The following is a 26,393-nucleotide window of genomic DNA, read 5'->3' as shown; positions in this document are numbered from 1 at the left end:
CTCGATTAGCCTTTTTACTCTGCCTTCCTTCCTTCCCTCCCTCTGTCTCTCTCTTTTTTCTTTCTTTTCTTTCTTTTTGTGGTGAGGACACTTAAGATTTACCCCATTAAAATTTTTCAAGTTGACAGTATAAGTATTATTAACTACAGTCACATTGGTGTACATCAGATAGACCTCCAGAACTTAGTCATCTTGTATAACTCACCGAAACTTTGTACCTTTGGCCAACATCTCTGCATTTCCCCCATCCTCCAGCCCCTGGCAAGCAACATTCTACTCTCTGCTTCTATGAATTTGACTATTTTAGATTCCATACATAAGTAAGACACACCATATTTGTCTGTGTCTAGCTTTTTCATTTAGCATAATGTCCTCTAGATTCTTCTGTGTTATAACAAATGGCAGGATTTCCTTCTTTTGTAAGGCTGAATAATATTCCATTGTATATATATATTTGTTAGGTATATATTTTAGGTACTATGTGTGGATTATGCAAACCACACAAAAAAGTAATGAGGCTCTAAACACACTTTCAAGTTAGATGGGATGGGAAAAGAATCTGTTTCCAATAATTTTATTTGCTTCTTCTATGCTGTTTTATTTTTAGGGCATTGCTCCCAAAATAGAATTTTCTACAAGGACAGCCATCAGAGAATGTGTGTTTCTGCAAAGAAACAGATTTCCTGTAAGTATAATCAAGAAGCCAGTGATAGAACTGTCAGAAATTTTCTCCACAGATTTGGAGAATTTCAGCCCAGACTTGGTTACCAAGTTTAGATGCAACTGGATGAATAGAACCTAGAGATTTATTGCTAGGTTTGAATTTCCATATTCAAACTACTTGTTCAGCTACATTAGAGTGTGTGTGTTTGATGTGTATTCATCATGGTATAGTTGGTGCAACAGGTGATATAAAAGCTAAAATCACAAGTTTGACATAAGTAGGTTAGTTAGCTTTCTTCTTATTGTTTCATGACTTACTCTTGATTTTATGAATAATAGTGTTCCTTCTTTCTTTTGCTGAGGTTGCAGTTCAGAGTTGTACTTGAGGGTCCTCTTTAATAATCATGAAGGGTCTTGGGGCATCCTTGAGCACCCCCTACATTTCACCATCATGTTCAGCCCTAATTTTCCCCATCACACCAATTGCTTTTTTTGTTTTACATTATTGTACATAGTGTTTAACCATTTAAAATCCTTTCTAGAACAATATGGAGGATGAATGAAGATAATTTGTAAAGCTTCTTCAGATACTTTGCTTGTCATCTCAAATCCTGCCTGGTGTCTTGGAAAATCCTTGAAAATGTAGGCTCTGGGTTAAGGGTTACTGAATGCAAAGGGTTATTTAGTCGGTGCAAGCCCATTAATCATTTGGGCATCATAACTCATATAATGGGAGGCCAGTGAATAATTTCAAGGAAGGCATTGGTTACTTTTTATTTAAAAAAATATTTTTTTATTTTTTTTATTTTATTTTTTTTTTTTTAAATATTTTTATTTTTTTATTATTTTTTTTTTTAATTTTTATTTATTTATGATAGTCACAGAGAGAGAGAGAGGCAGAGACACAGGCAGAGGGAGAAGCAGGCTCCATGCACCGGGAGCCCGACGTGGGACTCGATCCCGGGTCTCCAGGATCGCGCCCTGGGCCAAAGGCAGGCACCAAACCGCTGCGCCACCCAGGGATCCCTAAAAAAATATTTTTTTAGATTTATTTATTTATTTCACAGATTGAGAGAGAGAAAGAGAGAATGAGAGAGAGAGAGAGAGAGAGAGATTGAGCAGGAGGGGCAGAGGAAGAGGGAGAGAGAACCCATAAGCAGACTCCATGCTGAGCATGGAGCCTGACATGGGGCTCAGTCTCACGACCCTGAGATCATGACCTGAACCGAAATCAAGAGTCAGATGCTCAACAGTCTATACCACCCAGTGCCCCTGCATTGGCTGCTTTTTAGTTTTTCCCTGTTTACTCACTCTTTTCTCCGGTTTGATATGGGTGCACAGTGATTTTTCAGTCTTTCTCTTCCACTCCACCATTTTAACCTTGTTTTGGCCTCTTACCATAGGTCTTCCATTAAGTGTAAACTCTTTTTTTTTTTTTTTTTAAGATTTTATTTATTTATTTGAGAGAAAGAGCCAGAAGATCACAGAGGGAGAGGCAGAGAGAGAAGCAGACCCAGGCTTGCTATGGAGCGGAGCCCAACCTGGGGCTTGATCCCAGGACCCTGAGATCATGACCTGAGCTGAAGGCAGACATTTAATGGACTGACCTCCCCAGTGTGAGCTTTTTTTTTTTTAATTTTTATTTTATTTACTCATGAGAGATACAGAGCGAGCGAGAGAGAGAGAGGCAGAGACACAGGCAGAGGGAGAAGCAGGCTCCATGCAAGGAACCCGATGTGGGACTTGATCCTGATTCTCTAGGATCAGGCCCTGGGCTGCAGGCGGCGCTAAACCACTACGCTACTGGGGCTGCCCCTCAGTGTGAGCTTTTTAAAGTGATTGTTTTTATTGTTTTTTTCTTATAACAAAAGTATTTAGTTTAGAAAATTGGAAAATACAGATAAGCAAACAGGACAAAATAAAAATAAAAATAATCTGTCATTCTTAGTATGTAGAGATGAACATGACTCTTCTTTTGAGTGTATTCTTTGGTACCCCCCTCCAACACACACATTTATTTATTTATTTATTTACACACATTCTTTTAATGTTAAAAGATTGCGATCATGCTATACTGCATGTGGTTTTGTACCCTTCTTTATCACTTAATATGTCACGAACATGTTTTTCAGATCCTTAAGTATTCTTATGCCAGGCAATTTTTCATGGCTTCCTTGTAGGCCGTGGTATAGATATACCATGATTTGGCCCATGGCTTTCCTCTTGTTGGGCTCTTGGTTGATACCGTGGTCAGAGTCAGTCAGGAAAACAAAACAAACCTGTTCTTTTTGTAAAAAAAAAAAAAAAAAAATTAATTAGAGGCACCTGGGTGGCTCAGTGTTTGAGCATCTGCCTTTGGCTCAGGTCGTGATCCAAGGGTCCTGGGATCGAGTCCTGCTTCAGGTTCCCTGTGGGGAGCCTGCTTCTCCCTCTGCCAAGTCTCTGCTTTCTCTCTGTGTCTCTCATGAATAAATAAATAAAATAAAATCTTAAAAAAATGTTTGTAGCTATACACATACATGATCATTTCCTAATAATAAATTTCTTACTGTGAAATTGCCAGACTGGAGTGTGTGCCAGATTCATTCCCCCCGGATCAATCATCTCTTTGTGATGAGGGAGGGGTATCAGATACCTTCCAACTTTCTCCTAAGGCAAATAATTCTCACTGTTTCTGGTTGAAGTATATTATGCTAGCAAGTTATAAATACTAGTGATGTTAAGCTGAACTGTAGGAAAATTAAGGAGAGAATACACTTTGTTAAATCCAAGTTTTGTAAATCTGAGATGTTTAGTCTTCTTCCTTAGTTAAATGAAGTCCAATTAAATACAGTTATATTCTGATCGAATTTTTCTTTTCTTTCTCTGTTTTCCATTTTTAAAAGAACATTGTTTTTTTAAATTTACTTTCAGGAAGACAGACATAAGTCAAGGAGGCCTTTATCTACAACACAGGGCCCAAAACTCCCCTTAAATAATGCGAAGATGAAGCCAAAGGAGAATAATCTCAACAGACTGCCCCAAAACACGCAATCCCGTGCACCTTCTCCCTGTTCCACCAGGCGCATCTTTCAGGACCAGCCAGCTCAACAGAACCCTGGAAATAACCTCAGAATCTCTGGGGGAAGCAAGCCTCCATTTGTAGTTAGACATGTGAGCCTAAAATTATTTTTTAGAGTCTGGAGGGTGAAGGTGCGAATGAGGGTTGGATATAGGAAGGTTGGGCCATAAAAACAAGTGGGTGACATTTAAAAAAATTATTATTAAGATTTTATTTATTTATTTGACAGAGAGAGAGAGTGAGCACAAGTAAGGGCAGAGGGGGAGGGAGAAGCAGGCTGCCTACTGAGCAGGGAGCCCAACACGGGGTTCGATCCTAGGACCCCAGGATGATAACTTGAGCCAGAGGCAGATGCTTAACTGACTGAGCCATTCAGGTGCCCCCAAATGGGTGATTTTAAATAAAGAGGGAATTCAAATTGAATAATAACTATGATTAGACGAAATTTGCTTTGTAGAGTCACTGTCAGAAAAATCATACAGAGATGTCTCATGCAGAGGACTTGCTCAGTAAATGCCAGTCATCCCTATTTTTAATTTTTGAAAATTATTAATAGAGTGTGATGCCTGCCTATGACAACCTGCCGGTTTTTTTTTTTTATTGAGAAGAATCAGGAGCTGACAGGGGTAGAACACACAAAACAAAGGCTGGGGGATCCCTGGGTGGCACAGCGGTTTAGCGCCTGCCTTTGGCCCAGGGCGTGATCCTGGAGACCCGGGATCGAATCCCACGTCGGGCTCCCGGTGCATGGAGCCTGCTTCTCCCTCTGCCTATGTCTCTGCCTCTCTCTCTCTCTCTCTCTGTGACTATCATAAATAAAAAATAAATAAATAAATAAATAAAGTTATCTTAGATTTAGCCCTCAGGAAGTAGCGGGTAAATGTAATCACACTGGCCTCCTTACATTTTTTTGGCTGTGAAAGTATGGGAAGTATAGAAAAAAAATTTAAAAAATTACCTGTAAGCTTACCAGCCTAATAAAATAAATAAAAATTTTATTTAATTTAGTGCATTTTCTTTCACTTTTGACATTATTCATAAGGCTTTTCGCCCTACAAAGTTATAATTATACTGTATGTACAGACTAGTTTCTCTCTCTCTCTCTCTCTCTCTATATATATATATAGTTAATATTACATTGAAAGTATTTCCTGTATCACGTTCTGGTTAATAACCTATTCTCTAAGAGTTCTTATTGTCAAGTTGAGAACTTGGCTTAAAGCCACTGGTGGTGATGTTTGTGCATTAGATGTAAGATATGAAGCCTGGTCAGCCCTGAAGTCAGGTGCTGTTCATTGGGATGACAGTATGCAGAGCTGGTTTGTAGGTAGAACAGATGTTATTTGTCTGGAAACCGCAGAACAGCTGTTTTCCTTGTGGTGACCTGGGTAACAATGGCAAAAGTCTAACAACCAATCTTTATTTATTTTTTTTTAATTTTTATTTATTTATGATAGTCACAGAGAGAGAGAGAGAGAGAGAGAGGCAGAGACACAGGCAGAGGGAGAAGCAGGCTCCATGCACCGGGAGCCCGATGTGGGATTCGATCCTGGGTCTCCAGGATCGCACCCTGGGCCAAAGGCAGGGGCCAAACCGCTGAGCCACCCAGGGATCCCAACAACCAATCTTTAAACATAGCTTTATAAAAATATTGTTGAATCGAATTTATTGGACAGTGTGCTTTATTCCACTTGAGATAAATTTATGTGAAATATGCTGTAGTTAAGGCCCCTTGGGCTAAATAATCTTAAAATCGTGGTGGATTTCTTAGGGAATAAAACTGGCTTGATATTTATTTAACAAATTCTTGTACAGCCTCTACTATGTACCCTGCTCTTCTCTAAATGCTTTATACATATTGACTTATTTATTTAGCCAGGTTTCCTCATAGTATGTGATGTTTCTTTACATAGAAGCATTAAAATTTATTTTAAAGATTTTTATTTATTTATTCATGAGAGACACACACAGAGAGAGGCAGAGTCATAGGCAGAGGGAGAAACAGGCTTCCCACAGGGAGCCTGAAGCAGGACAATCCCAGGACCCCCGGATCGTGACTTGAGCCAAGGGCAGATGCTCAACCACTGAGCCACCCAGAGGCCCCAAAAGCATTAAAATTTAGAGGGCCTAATGTCATAAAGACTGTAAATTCTAATCAATGTATTTCTGAAAGTAGAATGAAGGGTAACATTGTAACTTGCCTTCTTGAAATTAAAAAAAAAAAGGACAGAAATAAATGAGATAAAAAAAATTCAGCAACTTGATGTCATAAATATTCTGGAGGAGTCCCCATTTCAAGTGTTCAGACCTGCTCACAGATCGTGCTGTCCCATTCAGGAAAATAAGGTCACCTTTATTAAAATCGGGCAGTTGCTACTCTTTGTTTTTTTTTAAAGTTATAGACACACAGGTTGGAAGAGAGTGTGGAAAGCTGAAATATCAGCTGGTGATAATCCCTTATCTCTAGGGAGGACCCTACTTCGGCCAGCACTCTTCACTAAGAACACGAAACTCTGTCCTGTTTTGAAGTATTTCGAAATTAACTTCACCTGCTCTTTTCTGGGCAGGATCCTGGACCTGCAGTTAGAATATAATTTGTGTCCGACATTTAGCCCATGACTTCATGTTTAAGCCTCAGTGAAATAGGGACAAAGAGCTTCCCTTATTGGGATAACCTTTAACATCCATGGAGATGGTGATTTAATTTGTTCACAACTCTTCTTCCCTGCATGACCCACCATTGCAAGGGAGGAAGGCATTACAGGTAATGAGGAGAGGGTAACACAAGCTATGGTGGATCCAAATCTTTTTTCTTTCCTTTCTTTCAGGTGGACAGTGCCAAGCCTTTTGGTGAGGATATTTCAGAGTATCACTCCCAGAAGTCTAGAAGAAAACTTAAGTTTTCAGACTTGCCTTTTCCAGGGAGAAGAGGTATTCAAGTTTCTCGTTACCCCTGTACATTCCCTGGTGGGAGCAAGTGCATCCTCCTCCTAAATCGTCTTTCATTCTGGGGCATCCTGAGCTTCTTTGGAAGCTTGAGGCCTAATGCTCCAGTCGCGTTCAGCTGTGGAGTTTGCTGGGCAGGAGGCCCTCTGGAGCAGAGCCAGATGAGAAGCTGTCCTTGTCGTGGGTCCCTTAGCTGCTGAAGGAGAGTGCTCTGAGTGTGCCATCAGGGGTGTGCTCTCTTTGCAAGTGTTTCCTGGCTGGGCTGAAAAAGCAGAGGGCAGCCTTTCCTGGTGTGAACTCCCTCAAAGGCACCACTGATAGCTAATGGAGGAGGCTTGCCATTTCTCTGGAGGGGAAAGTGGGAGATTGGTGGAGATCAGGAGGTGTAACATTTGCTCTACAAGATTCCAGGTCAGGGAGGAGGGGAGCCAATTTTACCCAAAGCGAGGCTCTGTCAGGTGAAGGCAGGGAATCCCAAATGTAGAGGTGTCAGCCCCCTTCTGCATTCTTAAACATTACTGGGGACCCCAGAGAGCTTTTGTTTATGTGGATGAGATCTGTTAATATTTAGCATATTAGAAATTAAAGCTGAGAAATTTGTAAAATGCAGGAATACATAAGTACACATCCCGTTAGCCATTCAGAGCAGTGATGTCATGACACATCATGTAGCTTTTGGAAAATGCCATTGTACAGTCATGAGAGAATGAGAAAAAGACGAGTCGTGTCTTAGTGTTATTAGAACAGTCTTGACCTGGCAGATCTGGAAGTTCTTGGTGACTCCTGGACCGAGAGGTCCCTGGACTGATCATATGTTGAGAATCACCAAGTTAATGCATCCATCCTTTGGTGGCACTGACCTTATGTACCACGTCAGCTCTGAAGATCATGGCAGCTGGCCCTTTCTTGACTCTTGGTGGAACTGGACCTAGGCAGTCCCTGACAATAGGTTCCCTATTTTAGGCTTATAGGCTTATTCTTGTAAGGGGCTACACTGTCTCTTTTGGTGACTCAAGCCATGGTGACTATTAGCCAACTAAGGACAGAGTGCAGGGTTTGAAGCAGAAAGTGCTTTATCACCTCTGACATTTAATTTAAGTCCTTTGGATTGAAAATCACCCACGTAGCCTATAAAAGCAGCACTGTCTTCCCTATTACTGTGAAATCAAGCAACGGCAAATGTCCTTTCCCAGGGAGGACACGTTGGGCTTAATGCTGGCTGGATTACGGTGGGACTCTCATACATCACATTGGTCTCGGCCTCTGTCTTTTCTTAATCCTGGTAGGTGGAGAAATGAGGCTCCAGAGAGGTTACAGAGTGTGCACAGGTCACACTCCCAGTTTTTGGCATTCCTACATTTAGAGAAGACGTTCACACCTCTGGGCTCTCAGATTCCTGGAATCTCTGTAGCTTCCAAGCCAGACCTTTGCTTAGGTCACCTGTCAGCTCATTCATCCAGGCCAAAGGTAGAATAAAGCAGTGCTTCTCGAGCTTGAATGTGCATTTGAATCACCTGAGGATCTTGTTAAACTGTAGATTCTGATTCAGCACGGCTGGGTGGGTCTGGGCTCCTTCTTTTCGTACAAGCTTCCAGGTGATGACGTGGCTGGTCCATGGACTGCACTTTGAGAAGCAAGGGAACAAGGACAAGCCAAGCCGCCTGGGAAAGCGAGTTCTCCAAACACTAGTAAGGGGGTTTCTAGGCAACAGGCAGATTTGTGGCTATAGCTGAAAAGGGCCTTAGCATTGCCAGCTCCCTGCTCAGCTGCGAGTTGGGGAGAAGAGAGCTTCTGGGACAAGACAGACAGACACACATGTGCATGCCCAGAGGATGTAGTGATTGCCAGGCTTTAAAAAGCCCTTTTCTTATCTTCCTGCCCGTGACAGGGGAATCGGCAATCTACGAAGAGCCCCTTGTCACTGCTGAAGCCCCAAGCATAGAGGGGGAGGCCACAGTGGCCTTAGGATAGCCTTGCAAATACTTATTCAAAAAGCATTTTTTTCCCCTGAATTTGGAAAAATCCAATTTAGTCTTGATTTTGCCTGTGTGTATTTAGTACTTCATTTCCTAGTCATTCTTACTGCTCTCTGGCAGTAGGTCTACTTACTTATGATTGTTTAGGATAATCATAATGATTTGCATTTTTCCTGCATTATGTTTTCCCAAGCTCTTGTCTCTTCATTGTCTCCACTTAACATTTGTGTCTACCTTGGACAAGTATGCTCTAGAGTTCCTACATGAGTAGGATTCCATGTAAGCCAAAAAATATAAGGGGAATGTCAGAGGAGGCAGGGTGTATGAAATTTTTTTAAAAGATTTTATTTTATTTAACCGAGAGAGAGAGAGAGAGAGAGAGAGAGAGAGAGAGAGGCACAGGCATAGGCAGAGGGAGAAGCAGGCTCCATTCAGGGAGCCCAACGTGGGACTTGATCCTGAGTCTCCAGGGTCATGACCTGGGCTGAAGGCGGCGCTAAACCGCTGAGCCACCTGGGCTGCCCCCAAGTGTATGAATTTTATATGAGAGCCACACGGCTTTCTATTAGGCTCTGGGCACCTGGGCCAATACACGTTTTGTTTCCAGGCTATGTAAGCATTACTGAATTCATGGCTTCACTTTAGACTCTCCTTTGCCCTTCCCACGTCCCTGTGTGCTATCATTAATAATATAACTTCACTGACCTCAGGAGGACAGAAATACTCATAGATAGGATCACTGTGACTCAAGGGACTCGTAAAAGTTGACAGTGTAACTTAAAAGGGAGCATTTAAATTCTTTAGTAATTCAGCTGTGTGTAATATTTCTGTGCTGCTGTGAAACAAATGTAACAGTAGTTTTAGGGGTAAATGGTAATAATGAGTCACTGAAACACCTCTTCCTCTTTCTTCTAGCTTCTTCTCTTGACAGCCTTGCCGTTAACGTAAAGGTAATTGTAGAAGTAGCATTTGTAAAATGATTTATTTCCAGCTCTAATGTTGGTTATTGTGCATTCCTCAATGAGTGGTGGAAGTGTATTTCTAGCAAGTGCTGCTTACAGAAATGGAATTGCTATAGTTTCACCAGAGTTTGAGAGATGCCCAAGCTCTGCTGTATGCTTTGCATTTGTTGGTTTGTTCCCCTCATGTAAGCTCTTTTCATTTGTAGAATGAATCACCACTGCATATAGCCCCAAAACCTACTTTATTGGTAGGTATTCTTATTGCTTTTTTTTTTTTCCCAGTCAATACTTTTATAATACATAGAGGTGGTACATCACTTGTTCTTTGAAGTTTGACTGGTTTGTCAAGGTGAAGGCTCAAACTTTTATGCTAAACATGAAAACAGATGGAAGCAAAGAAATAGAATATATTGTACTTTTTATGCCATGGCTTTTAAATAGTTTATTTAAAGAAATTGTATCTTTACCAAATCCAATAATCCCTTATCCTCACAAATCGAAGTTCAGGGCATGAATTAATTTGGGCTTGTTAATGTATGACAAGTGTGCAGAATTTTGGTTATCTTTCCTTGACCTTGGACTCCTGAGCATTTTGTCTCTAGCACTGCTCACTCCTGCCTCTCTTTTATTGCAGGAGCTCCCCATGGTGGGCATTTTATCAGCTTGCCCCCTTCATCATCCCATCACTCCTACCCCCGCCGCCCGCCAGCTCTAAATAAAACAAATGAGAACAAAATTACAACTAAAAAATCATACACATTGTCACCTAGGTTATCAAAGAGCCAGATGAACGGATTATTTTAAGGAAAGATTCACCATCATCTTTAGATTCAAGTAAGTTTGGAAAACCCTCGCCCAGTTACAATAACCAAGGGGATGCTGATCTTCACCCGGAAGCTTCATTGGCCACCTTCCAGCACTCCAGATCCCCAAGCCCTCTTCTGGATCAGCCCGTTTTCCGAGAAAGGTCAGCAGCAAACACCCATCTCTAAAAAAAAAAAAAAAAAAAACAAAACAAAAAACACCCATCTCATACTTACCTGGCAGGGGAGATACCATGATCACAAAAAACACCCATCTCTTTGCTTGAAGAGTGTGTTGTGGTCTAGGAGGAGTAGAGCCTGGTCACTTTGCTGCCTTAGGGATATTTAGCTGGCGATATGAAAAATGACTATACCTCTTTAAATCTTCCTGGAAGGAAGAGTTGAGACTTTTCTTTTGCCAGTGGAAAGCATATCTCAGAATGCTTATTAAAAAGAGGACAGAGGAGCACCCGGGTGGCTCAGTGGTTGAGCGTCTGCTTTTGGCTCAGGTCATGATCCCTGGGTCCTGGGATTGAGTCCTGCATCGGGCTCCCTGCAGGGAGTCTGCTTCTCCCTCTGTGTCTCTCATTAATAAATAAATAAAATCTTAAAAAAAAAAGAGGAAGACAGCTAACTTGGCATAGATGCTATTTAATTATCCATTTTTATCTTTCATAAAAAACAAAAGGAGTGAAAAAAATCACCCAAAGTCCTGCCGCCCAAAGACAAAGATTATTAACATGTAGATATGTTTTTTTCTTTTTCTAGACATGTTTTCTTGGTTTATTTATATGATTGTCACAAATAATGCCCGCCCCCCCCCCCCCCCCCCCCCCCCCCCCCGCACCGCTACAATTGCATATATGTGGTAGGCAGGCCAGAAATCAAGAGAGGGACCTTTATTTTCCAAACTATACTATCTGGTAAGATGAGCAGCTATCCACTTGGCTGGGGACTGTTCTGACTTTAGCTTTTAAAGTCCTGCATTCTGGAAAACCCTTTACTCCCAGACAAGTCAGGACAATTTGGCCTCCTTAACTCCAGGAAAATGGAACAGAAGATAATATATTTTTTGTAAGATTTTATTTATTTATTCATGAGAGACACACAGAGAGAGGCAGAGACATAGAGGGAGAAGCAGACTCCCCAGAGGGGAGCGGGACTCAATCCCTAGACCCCACCATCATGCTTTGAGCCAAAGGCAGATGCTCAACCACTGAACCCACGAAGGTACCCATGGATCAAACTTCTAAACATAGAAGCAGGATTATTTATTTATTTATTTATTTATTTATTTATTTATTTATTTACTTACTTACTTACTTACTTACTTAAGATTTTACTTATTTATCCATGAGAGACACAGAAAGAGAGAGACGAGACACAGGCAGAGGGAGGAACAGGGTCCATGCAGGGAGCCCAATGTGGGAGTCGATCTCAGGACTCCAGGATCACACCCTGAGCCGAAGGCAGATGCTTATTCGCTGAGCCATCCAGGCGTTCCCAGCAGGATCTGTTTTTTAGAGAAGTATCTGAAACAGTCAAGTGAAGAATCACTCACAGCCACATACTCAGAAACAAGCCATTCTTAATGTTTTGGCTGCTTTTATTGTTAGTGTGTCTTAGGCATAGGCATGAAGACACTGAAGCCACACTGTGTATACTCTTTTACATGTTACTGCTGCTTCTTGCTATTATAAATATCAACCCATGTGTTCTGTGCTCTAAGTGTCCTTTTTAGCAGCTGCATAATATTCTGACCTGGTTTCATATATCCAGCAGGTTCAACCCTTATTCTCAGAACACGTGGAGGAAGATCCATGAAAGGGTGTGCAGTCTCCTGACATCCCACAGAGCTCAGCAACACCTACACAAGGTAGGGCTTCTGAGAAAATGAAAGCACTGCCAACAAAATAATACGGGAACTGGGACTTACTGGGGCTGCAAGGCGACAGACATCAATCAAGTAACCATAGAGATTAATGTAAGATGGTGATGCTTCCCAGGGACAGGGGGGCACGGTGTCCTGAGGGTGTATGAAAGGGGGTATTTGATTTGGTTGGGAATCAGGGCAGGCTTCCCTGAGGAAGAGACGAGGGAGCTCTGGTCTGAGCAATGAAGTAGCAGCTGGTGCGCGGTGCAGCACGCCCAGGCAGAGGTCCTGCAGCGAGAGGGAGCAGTGTCCTAAAGACAGTCTCCCTGGCCCGAGGTGCATCTCCTTGCACCATGCACAGGAGTCCCAGTCTGGGGAAGTTGTGGCCTGTGTGAAGTCACACAGGCCACACAGGCCACACACAGGGAAGAAGAATTTAAAAGTTAGTAAGGTGTTTTGCTGCTTGATTTGTGAGGTGTAGAGAGTGTTTCTAACCCATGGGTAGATACACCCAGTACTTTGCTGTGGGTATATAGCCATCGGCCAAGTGACCTGTCACCATCTCCAAAGAATTTGAATGCAGGGTTAGCAGTGCCCCCATGTCGTTGTTGTCGTCGTCATCATCGTCAAAGGGGTCGTCTTGACTTTATTTAAACACTGGCATATGCTAGATATATAGGATGCCACTTCTAAATGAGCATTGATTTTTCACAGGCAGGGGTTGTGAATTACTTTGCTTCCTCTTGGCCAAGGCACGGGCTTTGCTTTGTTAATTTCTGAGCTTTTCAAGTCGGAATCCCCTTAAAAGGTGAAAAGAAGGAAAGGAAGGGAGGGGGAAGATCAGAAAAGAAGAGAGTACCTGTGTGCATACGCGTGTAGTAAACTGCACATATATGGCACGTGTGGAGCCTGTGGGCCTCCTAAATGCAAAACCACGCATCTGAGTAGCATTGATTTATATGACAGGAGTAACACAGTTGCTGGATTTGCTTTTGTTACAGGAATATCCTATCTCTGAAGCAAATTATATCTTTGAACAACCAAGCTACCTGCTGAAGAAATACCCAGTGCATGAACAGAGATATTTTTAAGCTGCTGTCTTATGTAAGTAAGCAGTTTAGTGCTGCTTGTTTTGATTTGCTTAAATAATTTCCTGCTGTCAATATGAAGTAACTAGAAAACGTGTTGGACAGGAGACGGGGTGGAGACCCAAGAACCATGTTTTTCTTCCCCACAGGAGAATGACAGCACATGTATCTGTGGTCTCCCAGCCCTGTCTTGGTCTCCCTCTCTCCCCACCCTCCCTTCCCTCTTCTTTGATGGTATCTGCTCTAGCTCCTTGAACACAGGCTCTTTCCTGCCACAGGGCTTTTGCACATGTCATGCTCTCTGTCTGGAATACTGCTTCCTGACCCTGCTTGGGTCACTTCTGTTTAATCGTCTGGTCTCATTCCAGGACACTTCCTTCCCCTCCAAGGCATACCTTTTTTAGTGCCCTGCCCTTTTCTTTCCAAAGCATGATACCATTTGTGGTTATATTTTTGTATGGGTTGGTTGTTTTGTAGGGGGTTGATTGCCCCTTCTATTTGAATGAAACCTTCCCAAGGCCAGGGACTATCTCACCAGTTTGTAGCCAGCTTTGGCACACGACAGTACGTGAAGTCAACTCCATATGATAGGTGTGTGCCCTGAGCAAGAACCTAACTCCCCCTGCTGCCACCCTGCTACCACCCTGGTAGCAGATGATCTTCCACTGTGGTTGGTACTCAGTAAATATATTTTTGTGAGTGAGTGTTGAATGAGGTAATGAGGCAGCTGTAGAATTCAGGTCTGTGGTCAGTAGTTGGCCATACTGTGTGGTGACATCATTCCTTAGATTCTCTCTTCTTGTCCCTTCAATTATGATAGCTCTTCCTTATTAAGTGCTTCCTGAGTTCCAGGAACTGGTGCAAACATTTAACGTGCATTAGATGAGTTAATATCTAATTCTTACAACACTCCTATAAAGTAGATTCTATCATTAGTTCCATTTCCCAGGGAAACTGAGGCATGGAGAGGCTAAGTGCCTTGTTCAAAGTCACATGGCCAGTGAATGACACAGCTAGGGATAGGAACCTGGGTGGTCTGGCTTCAGCAACCATGCTTTTATTATTTAAAATTAAAAAAAAATATTTATCTTTTAAAAAATTTGTTCATTTGAGAGAGAGAGAACAAGCAAGAGTATGAGCAGTAGGGAGAGGCAGACTCTCTGTGGAGCAGGGAGCCCAGTGGAGGATTTGATCCCAGGACCCGAGGATCATGATCTGAGCCAAAGGCAGATGCTTAACCGACTGAGCCACCCAGGTGCCCCAGCAGCCGTGCTTTTAAACCATTATATCCCACTGCCTCCCCAACCCCAGAGTGTGTGATAGGGATGCCCTGGGGAGAAAGCAGAGCCCTTTGGAATCCGAGCAGGGTCTGTGGACAGTGTCCTCGAACATCTCCCATGTGCTGCACTGTTGTATTATGCAACAACACCATCCTAGCAACATCAAAATAATTATGAATCTTTTTAAACCATAAAAGAGTGTGGGATGAAATGCTAAGTGTTCACTGCAGTCAGGCTCCTGAAAGTCTGGCTCCAGGGTCATTCATGCTTTAGGGCACAATCCACCTTGCCCCCAGGCTGGCCAGGACTCCCTGTCATCAGCACTGAGGAATGTGGAGGACGGCTCAGTAATAGCCTGTTCTGCAGGCTTCTACCTCAGAACGTTCTGCTTGGTTGATGAAAGGATGGATTCTGGGCCACTTAATCTCCAGTTGCCAAAACAGTCATCTAGGTATTTATTAGGTGGTTATATGGAACATAGCCCACATAATGACCACCACGGGAACATGGCCCACATCATTACCGAATGCTAAATTGTGTTGACTTTCAGCATGGGTGACATCAGGTTACATAAAACCAGCTGATATGTGGATGCTGATGGGAGGGGATAGAGAGAAAGGAAGAACAAAAAGGGAGTAATTTCTGTCTTTTAGAAAGTGGGTTTCCTTAGGGGTGCCTGGCTGGCTCAGTCAGTGGAGCGTGTGACTCTTGATCTCAGAGTCATGAGTTCAAGCCCCATGTTGGGGGTAGAGTTTACTTTAAAAAAAGAAGAAAATGAGTTTCCTTCATAACACAAATTCCCAACCAGTGGTTTGGAATATGCTCGTAGGCCTTCTCTGGGAAGCTCTCCATACCACCACCCCATATCAGTAATTTTTGGGTCATGCCTTCATAGTGAGGCAGGGGTGCTGGAGGGCTGTGTTAGTGAAAGTGTTCATGGTTGTAAAAAAGAAATGCAGGTGATTTTGGCTTGTCTTAAGCAAGTATGGCATTTATTAGGAGGATGCTGAGTGTCTCAGTGAATCTAGGAAATATCCAAACAAGCAAGATCAGGCCCCTAAGATGGGGTGGCTAGAGTCCCCCCCATGGGTCCGGGAGAGCCCTGGAGGGAACCATCTGCAGGAGACCCAATGGGCTCCCGCTGCTTGTCCCCAGCCTTGCTTTCCTCAAGGACTTTCTCCTGCCTGTCACTCCAGTTCTTATCTCCTTGCCTCTCTACTTCTGCTCTTTCACTGTTGATTAGCTGTTCCTCTCCTGGATCCCTAGTGATCTCCAGGACGGAGGGGAAATGAAACAGTTCACTCTTACCACAGAAGGGCCAGGGATTCTTGAACCAAAAAAAACAGTAAATCCAATTGTCTGACAAGGGAACAGGTAGAAGAATTGGGTAGGAGGGGTTGGAATACATCCATTTCTCCTTATTCGGGATGTTTTGGGACTTGGTACTTTGGTATAAACTAGATTATCCTTTGTATACTTTAAAGTGGTTAAAATCTTATCAACATAAACAAAATTTTGCGTTAAATGTGCATTTTGCCACCAAAAAAAAAAAAAATACTATAAACCACTTCCTGCCCCCTCCCTGATTAATCCTAGTTTTCTTGGAAGGCGTGATTGTCTCTGTGTCATGGCCCATGTCAGGCATGCGCTCACTGAGGCTCCATTTTCAAGGGGCCCTCCTCTGTGACACCTTCTGGTCCCTCAGGCAGACTTGGGAACTCGGCCTTCTCCCAGAGGTGCCTTCTAGCAGCCTTGTATCATAGTTGGTTTTCCTCACGACAACCCTCCCAAGAAGGGGACAGAGACTGACCACCTGGCACCAGCTCTGGCCCACCAAGGGCTCCAGCACCATGGCTGGCAGGAGCCACTTTGGCTAGGGATGCTCCCAGCCGGAGGGTGGGCAAGGAACTCAGGCCTCATGTTCTCAGACCCAGACAAGAATTGTAGCACAAAAACCTCTCTAAAATTAAAGAAGAGCGAAATGGAAAGAAACCAAGAAAGAAGCCGAAAAAGGAGAAAAACTAATTAAAATGCTGGTTTCTGCTCTGTCACAGCTCATTAGGCCTCCAGATCCTAGGACGGTGGCTGGTGTGGCTTCCAACCTCACTTGGCCCTAGGGGGCAAGCAGGAGCCCTTGTACTCCCGCTGACAGGGATCCCTTCCTCTCTGCAAAGGCAAAAGGCAAACCAGCCTCCCGAAGCCCAGCTCCAACCCTGGGGTCCCCCTCTCTCTGACTCAGTTGCCAGCTTCTGAGGGGCTTGTTGTTTGGTGGCTCATGGGGATTGATACAATGGATGATGCCACACCTTCCTTCATCCCAGGGCCTTGTCTGACAGACCACACAGATAGGGACCATGCACCCAAATCATGAGTCACAATCTTGGGTTAGTGTCCTCAATGAGCACTAGAATCACCTGGGGGGGGGGGGCTCTGAAAAATCCTGATCCCTCCCTCTGGACTGATTTAATTGGAATCCTTTTGGATGGTGCCTGGAAAAGGCATTTTTATAAATGTTCTTTGGGAGATTCTGATGCACATATAGGATTGAAAATCTTGCCATTGGCAAACCCCCCCCCCCCCATTGAGATGGGAGACTTGGAACACTCCCCAGTCCTATACTAACTCACTCTGTGCTCAAAACTACGCTCCTGTTCCATAGAATAGGACTGGGGCATGTTTAACAGTTCGGTGCAGTTTCTGTGCAGTCACTACATGCCAAGGACTGTGCTGACTCCTCAGGAGGAGGACTAAAAGGTCGATGCTCAGCTTATCATCATCCTGATGTGATGCAGAGGAGGCTGGTAACTTGCTGAGGGTTGCATAGCTGCTGCATTGAGCTACCAAACGTGGCCTCCCCCTGCCCTGGGGAGGAAGAGGGGGTCCAGACACTGAGGGATCCCAGGGAGAGCTACATGCCAAGATTGGGTTAGAATGACATCCCCTGCTTCTCCTTGGTGCTAATTGTTCGCCTTTTTCTTGGTACCACGTGTAGTGTGTGAAATTTCCAATTTCACAGGGGAATCTGAAGGAAAGCTGGAGGAACATCGTGAAGATCTCTCTCAAGGAGCCAACCCCCACATCCTTAGAGAAATGAACAACCATTTTTGTTATGTGTATCAAATCACCAGGGTCTCACCCCTTTCAAATCAAACCCTGTACTCAGTCTTTTGTGGCCAGGTAAGAGTCATTGATTAAAGTGTTTCCTATGTGGGGCTCATAATTTCTTTTCCAGCCGGAAAATTTGTGTTATTGTTTGTGTACGTGTTTGTTTTGAGCTTCACCTAGAAAATAACCAGAGTTGGGTGGCAGGTGCTTTTTCATTTAGAAAGCACCTTTCAGAATTCTAAGGAAAGTGTCAGGATCCCTTTTCAGGTGCTGCTCATTTGTGGCACTGATTGTTTAAAAAAATATTTTATTTATTTATTTGAGAGAGAGAGAGAGAAGAGAGGGCAAGTACAAGTGGGTGGAGGGGCAGAGGGAGAAGTAGATTCCCTGCTGAGGCAGAGAGCCCAATGCAGGATTTGATTCCAGGAATCTGAGATCATGACCTGAGCCCAAGGCAGATGCTTGACCGACTGAGCCACCCAGGTTCCCCACTGGATGTGTTCTTGGAAAGTTTTAACATTTTTCCTTCCTTCCTCTTCCTCTCCCTCCATCCCCCCTCCTCCTGCCCTCTTTCCCTCCCTACTTCCCTCCCTCCTTCCATCCTTCCTTTCTCAACTTACATTTTACATGAACTACAGGAAGCTGCTATTCAAAGGAATAACCTGATAAATCCTCCAGGAAAAAACTGTCAAGAAAAAAGTCAAGAAAAAATATTTTCTCTTTTTGGTAAATCTGTTTTTTTTTGTTGTTGTTGTTTGTGTTTTAGTGTTAGGCTTGAGTATTGACTCAAAGTCCCCTGAAAAGTTAGGAAGAGGGAGCCTTACATCTGGAGAATTCATATCTTGCTCTAAAGTTTCACTTTCTAGGACACATTTGTAAGAGGAGACTAGTTTCTTTGGATTGTAGTTTAATCCACTCCTGTCATCTACCCCTCCCCGCCCCCACCTTTTCTCCAGTGGTGCTTTAATATATTTATATGAGGAATAAAACCTTCCTCAAATATTTCTCTGAAAGAGGTGCTTTAATTAAATACACTCTGCAGATATGACTGCAAACCAGATTTAAAATGAGCTAGAAGGGTGCCCTGGTGAAATGCTCATGTGGACTGAGGGAGCCCGAGGAGGCTGGGCCCGGGTGATGTGGGGCTGGAGACAGGCTTGGAGCAGAGGGGCCTCAAAACGGGAGCCTTGGTCTTTCCTTCACATTACAACCTGGCTTTCCTCTACTATACCCTAAATCCCTTTTTGTTTTCACAGGATTCAGTGAGAGTCAAATTTCCTTCTTTCATTATGATCACAGGAATTGGTTCGTTAGGTAAATTCAGAAAACAACATTAATAATTAAAGGAGGAAAAAATCCTACAAAAACAATAAAACAAAGTTCATTTATTTTCTCTTCTCAGTCTTTCAGCCAAGTAAACACAACAAGCATTTCATCCACTTCTGGAAAACACAAATGCTCAATTACACTTGCTTATCTGTTCTGGGTGTGTCTGGGACTATAGTTGTCAGTTTGCTATTTTGACGACTAGTAGTCATCAAAAGTAAAAAAATACCGTGTTACATTAAGGCTGTGACACTATTCTCAGAAAAGGACCACTTAAAAAAGGACATAAATAGCTAGAAGAAACCCAGTTTTAGTGGATGGGTATCCCATACGAGTTATTGTTCAAATATATACCATGACTTCACTGTTTATTTTTGTTTTTCAATTTTTAAAAAACATTTTTATTTATTAGAGAGAGAGAGGGAGCATGAGCAGCAGGGTGGGCAGCGACCAGGGAGGAGCAGAGGGAGGAGGGAGAAGTAGCTCCCTCCTGAGCAGGAAGCTGGATATGGGACTCTATCTCAGGACCCTGGGGTGATGACCTGAGCCAAAGACAGACGTTTAACTGACTCAGCCACCCAGATGCCCCAGTTCAATTTTTATGAAATGGTTTGAGCATAACTCCTTGATTCAGTTTAGGGATAAGATCTTAAATGCCCATTCTTTTCTGTTTTTTGTTTGGCAAATCAATCTTTTTCTAACTTTCTGATTAGCTAACTCTGTTGTTTAAATTATCCTTATTTTACCTTTTTATTCCTTAAGGAATTGTTTCCATTTTGAGGAATCATATTGGGACCAAGATTGCAGTTGAGGAATTTTGCTTTTGGGGTATATAATTATGTGAATAATTTTGTGATGAATTGGGATTTCTTTGGGAAGATCTGTGTCATTAAACATGATAAAAATTCCTACCTGTCTTGCTTCAATTTATTATTCCTTTTTTGACTTTCACAGTTGCAGATCTTTCTAAACCTAGACCATATTTTCCAAGCAGGTTTGAGGGGGTCTGCGTTTGCAGAGGCTCCTGGGAAAATCTCATGGGCCCTCCATGTAAAAGTCATTGTACAAAGAGGCCATTTCCCTAAGATCACTTGACTGACCCAAAGTTACCTGAAACCTACAGACTCTGAATTATAAATAAGATTTAAAAAATGAGAGTGTACATGATATGTTTAACGTAAAAGAAGGTGGTTGATTTTAAATGCATAACTGAGAGGATTTATGAGTTATATGTGCACATTCAGCTGAGCTCCTGAATGCCTGGTCGCTCTTAACTTATGATGGCCATAACTCTACTCAATTAGTTCCATTAAAGGAGCCCTCTGGCCTCTCTGAGGGCAGCCCATGTGTGACCAGTGATCCAATGGGCACTGATGTCCTTCTCTGAATAGGTGACCCATCCTAGCACTCCTGGGGACATGCAGGTTTGGAGAGGACCCCCTCCGGGAACCTTGCTGGCAGTGAGAAGAGCTGTACCCCCAGGCTCCCTGGGTCTGCTCCCACTGACCCCTCCACGCTGGGTCTAGGGGCAGCTGGAGCTATTTCGTTCATCAGAACAAAGAGCCTGTGCTTAGTTTTACTTTCAGAGCTAGGAAATTTGGCAAAAACCGAGTCATGTCTAGGACTAGAGCTTTTCCTTGGTGCAAATGGGTCATTTTCAGGATGGGTTGTCGAAGTTTCTTCAGCAGAGTAATGAGCTCCCAGTGTGAAAGTTTCCCCTTGGGATTCTGTATCTTTTAGAGTGATCCTCCAGCATTCCTGTAAGTATGCATTTTTCTTGTCTTTATTTTAGAAGTACCCTGTAGCCCATGGTATAGTATCAATCCTCTGCATCTACCTGTAAGAATCACCTACTGGGGCTCCTTTGTTCTCTATGGTGGCCACAGCTTTGCCTCTGATAGGACAGACAATAAACATAATATATGGCTGGATTTGCTATGTCTGTGTGGGAGGGTCACACGAGGGTGAATGGTGGGGACTCTTTTCATTTCAACACCAGAAACCCCAAGGTGGCAGCACTGAACACCACCATGGCCTGCCCCACATATGGTGAAGGGCATTTGGGGGCTGCTAGACTGCTGAGTCCCCAGAAGTAGGACTTTCTTTTTCTTTTCTTTCTTTTTTTTTGGGGGGGGGGGGTAAAGATTTATTTATTTTAGAAAGAGAGAGCATGAGTGGGAGGGGCAGAGAGAGAGAGAGAGAGAATCTCAAGCAGACTCCATGCTCAGCACGGAGTCCAACTAGGGGCTTGATCTCACAATCTTGAGAACACAGCCTGAGCGCCAAAATCAAGAGTCGGATGGGGCCAGCAAGGTGCCCCCAGAATTAAGATTTTTAAGGGAAGAGGGAGAAGAGAAACCTCTGGCAAGGTAGGGAGTTTGCTCGAAGGGAAGAGAGTTGAAGGGACTCGTGTTGGGTCTGGGGCCTTTGGCTTGTGATTGGTTGGGATGCTTCTGAACCAGCCAGGCTATGTCACTGTGTGTCCTGCATGCCTTGAATGAGTGTGGAGGGCGATTTATTCTAGGTTCTTCCACAGAGGAGGCCAGGACAGGGGCAATGTTGAGGGAGAGCTACAGTCTTGGAAAGTCCAACATTGGGAGACTTGGGATCCTAAAGAAATGGAATAAAGCATTTTTCCCCTCTTCCTGCCTGCTCTCTTTCCATTTTTTCATTCCTTTGTTGACAGCCTCGGTTTACCAGCGCTATATCAAGTGCTCTGCAAGGGCATCGTAGGGAGGGCTCTGGAGTGAGAGCACCTGGATTTGAATCCTGCTTCTGCCATGAAGTGAGTGACGGGCAAAAAGTGACTTAGAATCTCTTTTTTGGGGCAGCCCCGGTGGCGCAGCTGTTTAGCGCCGCCTGCAGCCCAGGGTATGATCCTGGAGACCTGGGATCGAGTCCCGCGTCGGGCTCTCTGCATGGAGCCTGCTTCTCCTTCTGCCTGTGTCTCTGCCTCTCTCTCTCTGTGTCTCTCATGAATAAATAAATAAAATATTAAATAAAAAAGAATCTCTTTTTTGTCTTAGTGTCCAGTCTGTGTGTAATGGAGGCAGTTATAGTATCTGTTTCATAATGTTACAGTTGTGAGCAGATGAGTTAGCATATTGAAAGCCCTTTATATCAGTGCCTGGCACAAAATAAATCTCAGAAGTGCCAGCTGCTATTATTTGCATCTCATTTAATTACTTGAGGAAGGCATTTGTCCTCCCCCCAACTTTTTTTTTTTTTTTTTTTTTACTAAGGATACTGAGGCTCAGAAAAGCTAAGTAGTGTCAAAGCCAATTTCCAAACCCTAGCCTCTTTTGTCTCTAAACCGCATACTTTTTCTACCACTTCCTGCCACCCCCTTTGGTTGTCACCTGATTATCCCCGAGGCTTGTACCTACTGGATAATTCAACCTAAGGGGTTTGAAAAAAGGAACTCAGAACATTCCACTAGAGTGACAGGGCAACTAAGGTCTCTTGACAGAAGTTGGAACAAGGGTAACCACTTCTTGTTTAGGGCAACAAGAGGTGCTTTCTGCTCTGCTTTCCTGTCACTGTAATATTATGTCTGTAAATAGCATTTTTAGAAAGCTAGCTCCTTTCCCCTGCCCCCAATTAAAAATCCCTGTTTCCTTTTCCTCCTCGAACTGACACTTACTTAAATTGGTATCTTGAACTGAGAGAAATATCACACCTGTTTCAGTGGGGTGACTCACAGGGGCAGATCGTGGGTAATAGGTGTCATTGCTGCAAGTACTAGATTCACGGTGAGAAAATTCGCTATCGTGAAGGTTCACATGTCATTGCATAAGGGAATTTCAGCAGGGTGAAGGATACCATCCTTTGTTTCTTTTTTTGTTTGTTTGTTTGTTTTGGATACCATCTTTTGTTCATTGATTTGTTTGGTCTCCCAGTCCTGATGGTTCACTAAATTGATTTCACAGTCTCATATGGAATCACTCAATTTGTATTTATTAAGCTCCTTCTATGTGCTTAGTATTGTATTTTGCCGTGTGGGGCGGGGCAGGAGATAAGCTATGTAAGGAGTAGAAGATACAGCCTGTGCCCTCTCGGAGTCTCTGGACTTTACTACGGCAATGAGATGTGGCAAGTGTGACTCTCAGAGGGTGCTGCAAACTCCGATGCCTTCATGACCAGGCAGGATTCGTGACTGTCAGAAGCAGTGGGGCCTGAAATAACCATGAGTGATGGGAACTGGGTGAAATGGAGAGTACAAGTCCGCTTCCCGCAAGGTGTTCAAATTATTCAAGTTCAAATCTAAAACAACAAAAGGCTCTGTGATCTCATAAAGCTGATCTGAAGCTGAATCTTTCCTGTAGCCATGTGTTTTGACTTCTATTTAAGAATATCGAATAATGAGGGGCACCTGAGTGACTCGGTCGGGTAAACATCTGACTCTTGGTTTCCACTCAGGTGGTGATCTCTTGGGGTCGTGAGATTGAGCCCCACACCGGGCTCTGCACTCTCTCTCTCTCTGCCCTTCCCTCTGCTGTCTCTCTCAAATAAATAAAATCTTTAAAAAATATCGAAAATGATACTGAATTATTATCAATAGTTTGTGGAACTCAATCTTATTATGTTATAATCAAGCCTTAAATTAATAAGGCAAAAAAATTAATAAGGTAGTATCTGATTATGGACCAAGATACTGCTACTTCTCTGGGTTCCGTGACGTTAGAAATAATATTAGAAATGATGAGGTCTTGGGGCTGAGGGCCAAGAATATTTGACAGTAAGGAATAGGAAGACCAGGTGGAGAGGAGGTTTGGGAAAAGTGAGGAAATTGGAATCTAATGGAAGATCTATGTATGGAGAAGGAGGAAATATCCTCTAGGGATATCTTCTGAAGTGTCTTAAATATTAGGCCCCATATTTTAGACTTTGTGCTATAGACAATAAGAAGCCATTAGAGTTTGAGATGGGAAAGCAGGCTATTCATCTGATGATTATTTATTCAGGGTGGTTTGGGAGTGGGTAGAGGCTGGCAAGAGGGAGGCTATGACAAAGCCATTGAAGGAATCTGGAAATAGAATCTGGACTGGGTGGGAGGGTCATAGAGAAGAAAGGGGCCATTAACTGTCAGGGGTGGGAAGAAATAATCAAGCAGCTTATTTTAACGGTGCTTTAATGGTGCGTGGGGTGCAGGGATGGGGAGACTGGCCCCTTTAAGTCAGCTGGACTGGGCTGAGTTGCGAAGTGAAGGTGAATTATTTAATCAACAGGAATGAAGTATTGATTGAGGGAAGAATTACTCTGCCAACATAAGGACACAGTGTCCGGGATCCCTGGGTGGCGCAGCGGTTTGGCGCCTGCCTTTGGCCCAGGGCGCGATCCTGGAGACCCGGGATCGAATCCCACATCGGGCTCCCGGTGCATGGAGCCTGCTTCTCCCTCTGCCTGTGTCTCTGCCTCATTCTCTCTCTCTCTGTGACTATCACAAATAAATAAAAATTAAAAAAAAAAAAAAGGACACAGTGTCCTTTATTTTACAGATTTGCATTCTCCGTGACCTGAGTGAGATGAACCTCAGGACTAAGGATAAAAGAGGAGGCCAAGTCAAACCTTTTGGGGAGGGATTTTTTTTTTTTCATAGTGTGTTTTTGGCTGTAGGGCCAGAGCAGGGAACTTTCAGGATTACCGCAGGGTGGGATGTTCAGAGGCAGTGGATTCTCTTGGATTTAGGTGGGGGTTTTTGTTATTCTTCTGAATTTTCTTCCTACTGTGAAGGTTTCATTGTTGTAAATAGAATTTAGAGGCTTATGAAGATGTATGTTGCTTATTCAAGAAGAACATGGGGAGAGAAGACACAGGGATGCACCATGCCCAGTTCTCATGTCTGAACAGAGGCTCAGTCTTGCCTCACTTCACAAAGAGGCAGCGCTGTACTCAGGGGCTCCCACCTGCCACCAAAGTGGAGGGATTTCAATAAATGAGTAAATCTCTGTAGACCTGCCTTGCAACCTCAAACCTTTTGAGGTTAAAGAGGGAAGACACTGTTATGATATTAGGTTTCTGTGAAAATAAAGGCAATTTTGAAAACACAGTAGCCAATTAAAAAAAAAAAGATTTGATTTACTTATTTGAGAGCATGAGAGGGAGAGCTAGCAAGCAAGCACGAGGAGGGGGAGGGGAAGAGGGAGAGGAAGAAGCAGACTCCTTGCCGAGCAGGGGGCCCGACACGGGTTCGAACCCAGGCCCCCAGGATCCCGACCTGAGCTGAAGGCAGACGCTTAACCACTGAGCCACCCAGGTGCCCCCACAGTAGCCAATTTTGAGAAGAAAAACTCCGAGAGAAATTTACAAGATTGAGTTGGGACAAGTTCAATTTGAAAAGCTGCTGGAGAGGTCCAAGGGAAGTGGCAGTAGAAGTTGGGAATGTGGAGCTGACATTTGGCTGGAGGTCAGGGAAGCCACTAAGAACGGCTATAGATTTGGTGGACTCCCATCTGGGTAATTACCTGCGTAGCCCTGGTGCTTGAAGCCATAATAATGAGTTTCTGGTGGAGAGAGACCAGGAGGAGATAGAATTTGTTTGTTCAAACCACAAATGTTTGAGGGGCCGCTGTGCATTCGGCATAGGCTGAGTGGTGGGCAGGGGGAGCAGCCAGAGGAGGCTGCGGACGTGATTGCGGGATGACAGGAGGGCATCGGGCAGCCCCCCTAATGTCCTGGTACTCAAGGGGGGAGAGCGTGGTGAAAACAAGCCAACGAACAGGGACAAATAGTGCATTAAAGTATAAGCTGGCCGCTGAGAACATGCCCACTGGGTTTTCCTGTATCTGGCAGAGATACAGGCAGAGGTAGAAGCAGGCTACCCAAGCAGGGTGCTGGTTTACCTTGGGGTTCCGGGAGAGCTGTCAGGGTGCAGGCCAGGCCGCAGGGGATTGAGGTGCCAGGGGGTGGGAGGCAGGGGAGGCTGAGCACCAGGACCGCTGTGCAGTGCCCGAACTTCAGCAAGAAAGGGAAGGAGAAATTGGGTGCCCGATTTCATTCTGCTGCCTTCCCTGGTTGGAACAGGCAAGAACCCTTGGGGGGATTAGGTTTTGAACGAAAGATTTGAAAGTGATCCAAAGCAAGGATCTGAAAACACGGTATCAACTACAAGGGAGGTCAGGTGGGGTGGGCAGGGGGTGTGGGAGATCCTACAGACGCACTTTGATCTTTGCTAGATTGGGAGAATGAGGAGGGGACAGTTTGAGTAAAATTGATCCTCACAAGTAAAATGACAGATGCTTTAAAAAAAAAAAAGGAATAACTTTTAAAGAGGTGATGCTTGGGTGCTTTCATGCATTGCCTTTTTCCTT

At 43.8% G+C, this 26,393-nt stretch overlaps 1 protein-coding gene across 15 annotated transcripts in view; it reads left to right on the top strand.

Annotated features, from left to right (window-relative positions):
* Nucleotides 1–26,393, top strand: part of SPATA6L (spermatogenesis associated 6 like) — a 66,745-nt gene that overhangs the window by 29,861 nt on the left and 10,491 nt on the right. For 6 of the 15 annotated variants that reach the window (XM_072840306.1, XM_072840291.1, XM_072840295.1 and 3 more), the window contains 8 exons: nt 608–685; nt 3,577–3,816; nt 6,553–6,655; nt 9,562–9,596; nt 10,379–10,575; nt 12,191–12,287; nt 13,286–13,388; nt 17,669–17,872. In XM_072840306.1, the coding sequence (XP_072696407.1) occupies nt 608–685; nt 3,577–3,816; nt 6,553–6,655; nt 9,562–9,596; nt 10,379–10,575; nt 12,191–12,287; nt 13,286–13,375 (840 nt within the window). In that variant the 3' untranslated portion in view covers nt 13,376–13,388; nt 17,669–17,872. Of the gene's footprint in view, nt 1–607; nt 686–3,576; nt 3,817–6,552; nt 6,656–9,561; nt 9,597–10,378; nt 10,576–12,190; nt 12,288–13,285; nt 13,389–17,644; nt 17,873–18,395; nt 19,993–26,393 lie in introns of those variants that run through there. The other 9 variants (XM_072840292.1, XM_072840290.1, XR_012037492.1 and 6 more) reach the window with 8 other exon arrangements.

This window comes from Canis lupus, chromosome 1 (genome assembly GCF_048164855.1).
Source record: "Canis lupus baileyi chromosome 1, mCanLup2.hap1, whole genome shotgun sequence".
In the NCBI taxonomy this organism is placed as follows: Eukaryota; Metazoa; Chordata; class Mammalia; order Carnivora; family Canidae; genus Canis; species Canis lupus.
This window is presented reverse-complemented; position numbering and strand designations above follow the sequence as displayed.